Source organism: Sardina pilchardus, chromosome 13, assembly GCF_963854185.1.
Source record: "Sardina pilchardus chromosome 13, fSarPil1.1, whole genome shotgun sequence".
Taxonomy (NCBI): Eukaryota; Metazoa; Chordata; class Actinopteri; order Clupeiformes; family Clupeidae; genus Sardina; species Sardina pilchardus.
The window spans coordinates 2,856,915-2,868,416 of record NC_085006.1 but is presented as its reverse complement, the minus strand read 5'-3'; the positions used below and the strand labels follow the sequence as shown (position 1 = coordinate 2,868,416).

The 11,502-nt window shown below is 40.2% G+C and overlaps 1 protein-coding gene across 2 annotated transcripts; it reads left to right on the top strand.

Moving 5' to 3' along the window:
• Positions 1 to 1,213: 1,213 nt before the first annotated feature.
• On the top strand, positions 1,214 to 7,798 carry tsku (tsukushi small leucine rich proteoglycan homolog (Xenopus laevis)). 2 transcript variants are annotated; one of them, XM_062552335.1, is made up of 2 exons: positions 1,214 to 1,459; positions 5,406 to 7,798. In XM_062552335.1, the coding sequence occupies exon 2, from the start codon at positions 5,412 to 5,414 to the stop codon at positions 6,465 to 6,467; it is 1,056 nt and encodes a 351-aa protein (XP_062408319.1). In that variant the 5' UTR covers positions 1,214 to 1,459; positions 5,406 to 5,411; the 3' UTR covers positions 6,468 to 7,798. The 2 variants fall into 2 exon arrangements, with proteins under 2 accessions (XP_062408319.1, XP_062408318.1); XM_062552334.1 differs by lacking the exon at positions 1,214 to 1,459 and adding an exon at positions 4,290 to 4,552.
• Positions 7,799 to 11,502: the final 3,704 nt, after the last annotated feature.

Sequence of the window (11,502 nt, the reverse complement as noted above, 5' to 3'; positions counted from 1 at the left end):
CGAATGAGCTAACTGAGCATTACTGTGTGAATCTTTATCACGGTAACTTCAGAAGCATATTCACTCATTTGGGTCCACATGTTGCAGCCACAGTTGATTTGACAAAGCATATGAGGTGGACAAATGCTTATGAAATTCAGTGCTATAAGAACAGTCAATCACTGTAATTAGTCTTGGTCACATTGTGTGGACAACCAAAGTCCAGCACAAACACCATTTAATCTTATAATGCTACATTCCAGAAACAAACGTTGTGGACATTCTTTATTTATTTATTTATTTATGTATTTGGCTTACAGTAAAGCACGTTCTCTGTAGAAAATTTCGGCTAGGCATTTCAATCACAATGGAATACATTATAAATTCATATATGACAAACAATGCATTGCAAATTAATTTTACAAATCATGGGCAAATTCGTACTTAATGTAACAGACAGGTGAAGGAACTCATCATTTCACTGCATTCTTTACTTTAGTAATCATATGCATGTGACAAATAAGCCTTCTTGTATCCTTGTATCAATCAATCAATCAATAAATCAATCAACCAATCAATAAATCTATCTATCTATCTGTCTATCTATCTATATATTTACCTATCAATGTATTGTTTATGCAGTATCACCATGCAATGTGGTCTCAATACACTCTACAAACAAAATGAAAATAAGGCAAGACAACAGGTCAAATAAATAATAATAATTATTATTATTATTATTATTACTATTCGTATTATTATTAATAATAATAATAATCATCATCATCATCACCATCATCATCATCATCAAGCAATGAACAATAAAACAAAACAAGCTGGTTATTTTAGCTGGTTCTGGTCTACATTGCTGGTTTAACAGGCCATGTCAGTTTAAGTTGGTAATTCTAGCAAACCAGCATGACCATCTTACACCAACAATGTCAAGCTTGACCATCTTACACTAGCTGTATCCCACATGACAGGCTGGTGGTCACACCAGCATGACCAGCGTCCTCTGATGAGCACACCAGCATGTTCACTTTGTGCCTCAACCAGCTACACCAGCAAAGAAAGACCAGCAAGAACTGGAAGATAACCAGAAAAGACCAGCTAACTAGTTAGCTGTTTTTTTCCAGCACTACTCTTGTAGTGGAGACCGTCTCCAGCAGGGGGAATAGTGCACCCTTTAGTTGGGTCGATGTAGATTCAGACAATCTGGGCGCGGATAATCATCTTGAACTTGCGAAAGCGTCGTCTATCATGCGTGCTAAATGCTTAAGCATTACTTTTGATTCCACTGTCTTGCTTTACGATCAAACGAAGTGTCCGCGGATTGTGGAATTCTACTTCAGAAGAGTTGCCGTGGAACGGTGCGAAGCCTTTGACAATGGGAGCCGGAGTAGACTAATGCTGGACTTGGAAAATAGCTAAGGCTTATTTCCTGACAAGCCAGTCTCTACATTTGGAAAAACTGCGGACTGTAAGTTTAACGTTGTTGTATTTAAATACTCAGCAGAATTATGTTGGACGCCTGCAACGCCATATTACGGCGAAGATCTTTACGCGTAGTCTTGGTTGGTAAAATAGGGTTGTTACTTTTTGACAACTTTTTTACGAATGTCTGTCATCAGAATTCTTAGAAAGTTACTCTCGGGAGAAACGTAAGTTGACCACCCTACTTGAGAGCCTACAAGTGGAAAGAGGCTTTTTGTAATCAATCCTTTAATTTTCACCTCTAAACGCTGGCTTTTCCGAGACATCTGGATTCATCAGTGGATGACATAAGAGAGGACCCGTGCCAGATGTTGGATTTGAGATTATAGCGTCTGGATTGAGTTGTATGTCCATGCATGACCATAAATGCTGGATCATGACTGGGCGGTGTGAAAATATCAGATTTATGTGATTTAGTTTAATTTCTTGCCGAGTAGTGAGGGCACTCTATAATTTGGCATATTAGTTGTCTTTTCACATCTGTCAGACTAATTCGCATTCCTTTAAAGACGTCATTAAAGCTATGGTGTAGCCCACAGTATGAGTACTTGTGGGTATGTAGGAGTGTCTGGTGGTTACTAACCCTGTCAGAGTGTGACAGTCTATTCAGCCCATGCAGTAACACATCAGTGAGGATTTAGTCAGGATTTGGACCTCTCCTAACAACATCATGCTTCACCCATACCAGTTTAGTCAATGAAGTCTGTGTGTGTGTGGGTGGGTGGATGTGTGCTGTGTTTGAACTTGATCAGATCTGTTAGCCAGTGAGTCACGGGGATATGGATAGCTTAGATGGAAAGACTCAGTTTAAGTGTTTAACGGCCAGACAGCAGAGGTCTTATGGGTGATGGCGGTACTTGTAGTTTTTGTTACGGAACATTGCAATGTATGGATGAATGACTTCATTCATACTTGCATTTCTAGGTAGTTGTCTAGATACCCTCCTTCCATTGGAGTCCAAGGAGTAGCCTGTGGTGCCTGATCAGTGCTCCAATACTCCACAGACACTACAACACTCACCACTCACTGGCTGTTTGGTGGTAAAGTGAGCAAACAATTAGCTTGTTTGGTTGTAGCTTGTGGACAGTGTTGGCGGCTGTGTTTTTTTGCCACCATTTAGTTTAAACTTTCGTTTCATAGCCTATCTCTTCCAAAGACTGCACAGGGGCTTTGCAACTCTCAGTCACCAACACCTCTTCCAGCCAGGCCCAATCCACATTTGCCTCAGTGGCTGCAAGCTACAGTATATGGAGGAAGAACACTAGAATTGCAGTGTGGGCTGTGTAAAGGGCAACACGAGATTTGTTCATTCTATTAGACATGTTTGGGGTTGGTACAAATGCCAGCAATGCTCCCAAAGATATCAGTATACTGTAGTTTTAAACAGTTTGATTATGTTGGTTACATAATAATTGTTATCTAGTTATAGCCTAGTATCTCAATGTATTGTAGAATCCCATGTAAGACTCCTGATTACATCATAGGATATAAGTTGATGACTGAGTAAGTATAATTAACTACAGTGACAAGATTCTTAGTGGTTACTATGTAAACTTTGAACGGAGTCATACTATGTGACTATGCATTTGAAGGCTGTCAGGCATGACACTCGCACAGATAGAGAGAGAGAGAGAGGGGGGGGGCGGGGTACTAAAGATCCTTCATTAATCAGATTTGCTATTGGAGGAGAGGACTAGGAGAGAGTGGGTCTGTTGGAGAATGTGTGGGACACCTGGAAAGGTCCTGACCCTCAGGTAGACTCCAGATGGTAGAGCAGAGCTAAAGCAGGAGGGAAGGAGCAGCAGGGCCCTTACACAAATGAAATGTTTGCACCAGATTTGAAGCAAACTTGTGGGCGATTTGTCGGAAACAAATGACATGTAGTTCACTGGAAAATATTGCTAGAAGTTTGCTAATGTTGGCCACTAGAGGCAAATTTCCAGTAAAGTTCTGGCAACAATGAGAAGTTTGCCACTAGTGGCAAATGTGTTCCCCTGTGATTTCTCACCACACTTAAGCCAATAATGGCCAACTTTCGCTGAACTTCTAGTGACAAACCCAATTTGCATATGACATTGCTGCAAATTTGCTGCAATACTGCTAAAAGTTAACCCCAACTGTTTGCCAGAAACCTAATTTGCATTTGAAATATGAACTTGGCGCAAGTTTACGGCAACTGTTCACCAGGAGCCTGACATTTCTATAAGGGGAGGAGAAGAGGATGGGGAGGAAGGGTGTGGACCAAAAGAACAGCTGCTGAGCTCTTCCATGGGAAATTGGTTTTAAAACTGCAGGGTTTATCTGGTGAACTGAAGCAAGCACCTACACGCTCCCACAGAGCTGCTGAGATCAGTCATCTAAGAGTATGACCTGAGAAAGACATGGAGGTTTGGCATCTCCCACTGTGTCTGAAGCCATTTCTTAACCCCTAAGAAAGGCCAAGCTTAACCCCTCAGATGCATTTTGTTACGTTAAAAACACACCCAAAGAAGCCTGGCATTGCACCCGAACCTCCCTTGAAAACATGATATACTGCATTCCAGGAAGTTGATGTATCAACATGTCATGGTGTTCATGTCATGTCAAATCCTGAACTGACTGGTGAACCTATGACTGCAGCTATGATTTACTTATTTTATTGTGCAGGGTTATTTATTTTGTATTTTCATTGATCCAATCTTTAAGCCCTGAGTTTACCTTGTCTGTTACATAACACAATGCATTGTGCAAGAGAAAAATGTGCACCAAAGGTCGATTGTGTGAGGTTGCTGATATGCTAACTTTGGCCTACTGTGTAGGCCAGTGAAGTTCATGCAACCTCATGATTATGTAGCCTGTGTAACCATAGTGTGAGCATAGAGTGGCTGTTTGCATGCGATCAAGCATGTGGGGGTGTGTCATGTGTGTGTGTGTGTGTGAAACAAAACAGTAAGACGTGTTAGCCCAGATCACTTGACTAATCAGCCAAACGACAGCGACAAGTTGGGAAAGAGTTACTAAACTAAAGTGTTACTCGTGCTCTTTTGTCTTTGAATTGGTTGTGAGCATATAGAGGGAGAACAGGAGAACAAGGACTCAAGTAAGTGCACTGTCTTATTGAACAGACATGCTATTTATCCACTACACTACGTGTATAGTGCTGTGTGGCATTTGAAGTGTATCATTGCTCAGTATTTTCATGATTCCTAGCTGTGAGGTAAAACCTCTTTACATTTGAAATGGCTTTGGTGTTTTGGCTTTGGTTTTAGAGTTTCTGGTTGCATTGTGTTTCTTTATGTGTAATAATTCATCATAATTAATTTCACCATGAATTATGCATGTTTCAGAAATGACTTAATCTGAAGTAAGCATGCAGACACTACTTTTTATGTTTTAGAATACTAAAATATCTTTTTAATGGAAAAAGAGGGGGCTATCTTTTAGGGCAAAACTGAGGGGAATTGAAGGAGGATGAAAACTAGTGTCTGCTACTAATTAGTGTCTGCTGCTAAGGTTGTTTAGGACTGACGGGGTCTCAAAATTATTCAGGCTCTTGTTGGAGAAAGCAAGGAATAGCCTCTTGTAACATATTTTAAGAACATTTATCATGATGTATGCCTGTAATATGAAGTATACAATTCAATATAATTACATGTACTTTTTCATTCTTAGACAGTTAGGCAGTGACAGTGGCTGATTTTTCTGTTTAATCTCTTGTGATCAGAGGATTGCTTTCAGGTCCTGAGCTGTTTACTTTAGTGAATACTTAATGTGGTTCAGGTCATTGTTATAAGCATATTTATTCATTTTAGTCAGGTGATGATGGCAGTATAGAAAAGCAAACAGCTCAAAAGAACAGGGTTGCATTTATTAAGCTAATATTTGTTCTTATGGCTTATAAATAGGCCTTTTGTCATTCAAACTCAATTCTCTTTGCTTCATTCTTCTCCTAGGGTACCATGCTTTACTTCCTGAGTGTGAGTGTTCTGACAGTGCTTTCCCATGGAGTTGCTGGAGGTCAGACGTGCCACCCTCAGTGTCGCTGTGAGGTGGAGAGCTTCGGCCTGTTTGACAGCTTCAGCTTGACCAAAGTGGACTGTAGTGGGGTGGGACCTGGCACGGCCCCCATCCCCATCCCACTGGACACATCTTTCCTGGACCTGTCCTTTAACTCTGTCGGTGCCATCACAGATGCCATGCTAACTGGGCCGGGCTACACCACCCTTGTGAGCCTGGATCTCAGTAACAATGCCATTAGCAAAGTGGGTGCTAAGGCCTTTGCCAGGCTGCGCTACCTGGAGACCTTAGACCTGAGCCACAATGCCTTGGAGAGCCTCCCTGATGGTTGTTTTACAGGACTACCTTTAGCAGAGGTTGATTTAAGCAACAACAGATTTCATGAATTCAACCTTGATGTTTTCACCACCAAGGGCCAAGAGAAACCCTTGACTGTTGACCTGTCAAACAATTTAATAACATCCATCACTAGAAAACCACAAGGGCCGTCTCTGTCCATTAAAAGCCTGGTGCTGGCAGACAACAGACTGAGGGTGGTCCCTGATCTCTCGGGTCTTCCTCTGCGCTACTTGGGGTTGGATGGGAACTGGATCTCTGTTATACAGGAAGGGGCTTTTCAGACACTCACAGATCTGTCCTATCTTAGCCTCAGTGGCCTTCAAAAGCTTTCAGTTATCGAGCCTCTGAGCTTTCAAGGTTTGGAAAACCTGCAGGTTCTGGACCTCTCCAATAACAGGAAGCTGAAATCGTTGAGCCCAGAGGTTTTTAGCAATCTGAACTCCCTACAGGAGCTCAATTTGTCAAACTCTGGAATGACACACCTGCCCAGTACTATTCTGAGCTATTTGCCAAATATCAAAAGCATAACTCTCAGCCCAAACATGCACTGTTGGAAAACGTTGAAACAGGGCCAGTTTCACAGGCAAATTGGAGAAGCCAAAAATGATTATGTAATATCCTGTGATGACATCAGTGTGCCTCAAAATCCTGTTCTGTGATCATATCAGCACTGCGCTACACAATGCTGTTTTATGATTGAAGACAGCTATGCCAAGAGCTGCTTGGACAGTGCCTTTCTAACCCCTCACAAACTTGACAAGGACTATCATCATATGATGATTTTCTTAACTGATGGCATGTATTTTGCACACTTCACATTCAAGTGAACAAGAATACAGATCTTCATGTGGTCAAACATATTATGACAATACATTAGTGGCTTATTATAAGATTTTTTTACCAACTGCCTACACTTTGTGGATTATGCAGTTGTAGCACCAGTATGTGTTGGTGTCTGTTATTTAAGCAGTACTTTAATGCCAAAGGAAAATTCTAACTGTATGGTAAATCCGATGTAAATAGTTTGTGTAATTTGTAAATGTATAGATTTGAGGAGGATGCTAGATCGCTGCATATACCTGGATACATTGGCGTTTGTGTCATGATACTCTGTGAACTGGATCCATAGGGCCCCATACTGGACTTCACATCCAACACACATGCACATGGCCAGGGCACTCAGAGGCATGATGGTGACTGTCAAGTGATAAAGAACAGGCTCCATCACTCATTCATGCCTTTATATGAGAAGTATATTATAATAACATTTATTAGCGTCAATATAACCACAGCGTTCCAATGGACATATTTTCTCCATGGCTGTCCTCTGACAGAGATATTATGATATTGTGTGCTGCACATTGTTGAGAATATTTTCATTTTTGTTATGGCTATGGAGGTTCACCGCGTGCCTTAAAGTGTGTCTGTCATGTTGACTGATGTTCCAGTGTGTGTGTGTGCAAGCGTATGTGTGTGTGTGTGTGTGTGTGTGTGTGTGTGTGTGTGTGTGTGTGTGTGTGTGTGTGTGTGTGTGCAATCAGGTTTAATACAGTAATTTTCTGATCAAATTGTATGTTTCTGTACAGAAGTATGTATATGAAGTATTGGAGTCTAATTTTTCACAGATGTCTGATCATTCACAACCACTTACATTGACTGTGAAACTGTTCCCATTACCATTATAACGTTGTGCCTTTCATTCATTTCACAAATTAATAACAACAGCATTCACCAGCAGTAGCAACAAAAGTTGTCCAATTTATCTGAAATGTGTCTCCCCACACATTCACATTATGTACAGTATGTCTACAATAGCCTGCTCTCAGATTTTGCAGTATTGCTCTTGACAATACTTTCAATATTTCAGATGTGGTTATTTGAATGAGTTGTGTAAAATGTTTGAATGTTTATTAGTGACTTTGCTTTGTCATTTAGTTGTATGTAGCCTTTTTTAATTTATAAATAAATGAAATGTCTCAACTGAAAAGAAGCTTTTTAAGTGTACGTAAATGTAAAAAACATAAATAGCAGCATACATAAGCACACACCCAGTCATTGCAAAAAACAGTTACACAACCTAGGGTTAACTCTACATGGCCCAATAGACTAATAGATATTTCTCATTCCACCAAGATTTATGCTGTTTGTAATGCTATTGTTACTGTTGTTATAACACTCTTGAAGACAGTGAGTGTGGCATTGACTCATCAGTTGCCAAGTGGAAGTTCAGTATAGTTTACTAACTTTGACCCACTGTTCTTTTGGCAGGGACATCAAGAGTCTTACATCATGCCAGGTAGGGCTGAGTGGAGGACAGAAGCCATTATATAGACGTCTGCTCTGTTATCATTTACTGCAAGAATGAGAATAGTAATGATAATCCTTTCACGTTTGTTTCAGTTGAAGTTTCCACTATTGGGTGTGTATGTACGTAAAAGTCAGTCACACCCAAAGGGATCCCATAGGCATTTGTTTATATATACACTCTCACACAACCGGTTTGAATGGTACTGTTTGTATTATATTGCATTTTCTATAAAGACAGAACACATTGAAACTATGACACTTCCCTCAGAATTGGCGTATGAAAAGAGGGAGGGTAAGTGGTGCAATTCTTACCAAACCCATTTTCCAACAGGGTGTGTGACGAGCAGAGAGGATGGCTTCTGTGGCCTCGTCTGTGTAGCAGGGAATGCCAGACCAAACAAGAGGGAGACAAGAGGCTGTGTGGGCCAATGTGGGTGGCATTTTAGAATAGACACAAGGTAGCAAAATCACTGTTACCAAGTCTCCAAGTTACAAAGATGCAATCTCATGAGGCATGTTTTGACCATAGAGATCTGGTTTTAGAAAACAATTCTGTTCAGAAGTTCAAGGTTTAACTTTCAAGGACACATACAGAGTATTTGGGTAGTTTCTGATATTGTTGATCCCATTGCAGCTACAGAGAACAAGTGTACTTGTGATGGCTTCTTGGTAAATTCATCATGGGTGATTTGCAAAGCCCATCTGTACAATGTGAAGTCAATAATACTAATACACACATTAATACCTCTAGGTCATTCTATTTTGTATTGACATAACCTAGATCAGTAATGTCAGTGCCAATTGTGTTGTTGGTGTCTGTCAGCAGTTACACAGTTAGGCAATTTTAGACTACTTTAAAAGGCTATACAACTGTTTAAACTATAATCATAAATGAATGTTCTAATGATTAATCTGGCTCTTGCAATTGCCAAACCAAAAAAAAACTTGATATAGCTATGTGTGTTAACTTGTTATGACATGAAGCAGTCTGATACTAGCCTACTTTTAATTCAAAGAGTACTGATAGCAGAGGGATCATTTTGTGATCTGGTGATGTTATCTACTGACTTGTCTCTGTCCTCTGAATCCACAGAAGAATCATGTTTTCATGTTAAAAGTTCATGAGATAATAATGTTAGAATATACTGATATCCTTGTCATTATGTGTGTTATGTTATTTAATGGACCATCATAAACTCCAAAAAGTGAATAGGCCTTACGGTTTTCTGAAAAAAAAAAAGATTATAATTTGTACTTTGTACTGACAACTCAAGGTTGACTCTGTCAGGAACTCAAAGAACTGTCGTGAACGCAGCATGTTCACCTCATAATGAACTTATGACCACCTCCTCCATTTCCACTCTCAGCCGGCTTTAACTAGATGTGGCTAAAGTGCAGAACCATGGTTAGTGGCACAAAAGGCTAGTGGCACAAAAGGCACTGACTCTCAGACTGTTATCTCCCTGTGGCTCACTGACATGGAGCTGTGCAGACAGTAATGGATCAAAAAAAGAATGTAATTAATTAGATCTGCTTTAGGCTGCATCAAACACACAGAGCACACTTATCTCCCCATATCTGACGTGTGAGTAAGCTGTATGGATAGGGGTTAAAGGCTATTGTTATTGTGTTCATTGATTAAATAATTCCTTATATTTTGATAAGTGGACTTAAACATGCCAAATGCTACTGAGAGAAAAGAAATAATCTGTTAGACCCATTAGAGATGAAATAGATAACATGCAGGTTTGGGGTGTAAAAGAAACAGACATCCTGTACGTTTTACCCACTGCTATCTTCTTGTAATGTTTAACAACATCAACAAAACAGTACAGTATGTTACTAAGTATTTTATATTTGTAAATTAGGGCTCTCTCATATCTGATATGAACACTTGCAAGTTTGCGGGCAAATCCTCACATTTAAATTGAAATTACTGGTCACTCTTAATTTGACTAATCCGCCCCACATACTATCTACAGGATGCTCAGGCATCAATAAACTATGTGTGTGTGTGTGTGTGTGTGTTGTTGCTGTGTTGTTATTTCTGTCTCTCTGTGTTTTCCTGCTGTTGTGTGATTTGTCCCCCCTGTTCCCCCGTGGTGTTTATGTTGAATGTTAATATGGGGGGGAGATGTAGTACAATAAAGAGTGTAATGCTGTTTGCACTTGACATTAAGAAAAATACTACAACAAAGTAAAAACAAGGATTAAAAAAACAACAAACAACAACAATTTATGCTTATGGATTTTAAACTTAAAGTTCAGGTTGGGATTGGATTTCAGGTCCTACATGTAATGTTCACTAATTGTTTCAGAACAACTTTACACACTGAAATTGAATCTTAGTCTCTGTGGGTGTACTATCAAAGTAAAGTCTCACCAAGTCTCATCAAATATCTGGTCTGCAGACACAACATATCGACAATGAGTTCAGGCTCTTTACAGTCATGTGAATAAGAAATGTGATAGCCATGTAGCCATGAGCCAAGAGACTTGAGAGGCGAGGGCTTGGGATCACTAACAAACGCTGCTCATTGTGCAGTTAAGACTGGCAGCACTTTCTGCACATGGCTTTTAATGATGGCCTTTTATTCAACCCTGCCCCCCTCACTACCACCACTATACTCTCTCTCTCTCTCTCTCTCTCTCTCTCTCTCTCCCCTCTCCCTCTCTCTTTCTCTCACACATGGAGGATTGTGTTACTGGTCTGAGGCTACACTATTATTATTCTTTTTTAAAGAAAAGTTAAGAAATCAATGTGACCTACATTTGATTTATTCCTAAATCTGGCACCAGGTATGCAATCCTACTGTAAAGATTGCATGAACTCAGTATGCTTCATTATAATTCTTCAAATGCTCATAAAGAATGTCGAATTGATGGACATTACACTGTAGTGTACCATGTTTCCTTCGGAAAAAGTCCTTTTTGTGTGTTCATTGAATTGCTTTTGGACAGGTGTCTGTCTAAACAGCACTTATGCAGTCAAGAGCACTGATCTTCCTTGCTGTGGCATGCTGATCATTTTGTATGTGTGTGTATTGTATCAAAAATGATTGGTCGCAACACGAGGTATGCATGTTACGATAAGATGAGTGTGAGGGGAAAACACACTCTAAAAATGAGACACACAAAGAGGAAATATTAAGTTCCTCTAATGAATAACACCACTGGCAGTCTGGCACTAAATAACAACTTCAGCGTTAAGCTGAAATGTCCAACAGTCCAGGCCGATTCAGTCCAAAGACACGCACTGACAACAATCACTGAAGCAGTTACAGTATGTGCTCCACTCTTGTGAGGAGCAGGGGGAGGAGGGAGTGTTGGGGGGGGGGGAGCATGCAGCGCTGTAGAGGGCTTGCTTTATATGTCAGGAGCAGAGCA

Bases quoted from the DNA above. Each gene is read 5' to 3' on its own strand.
- tsku (XM_062552335.1), top strand. From the start codon at position 5,412: ATGCTTTACTTCCTGAGTGTGAGTGTTCTGACAGTGCTTTCCCATGGA.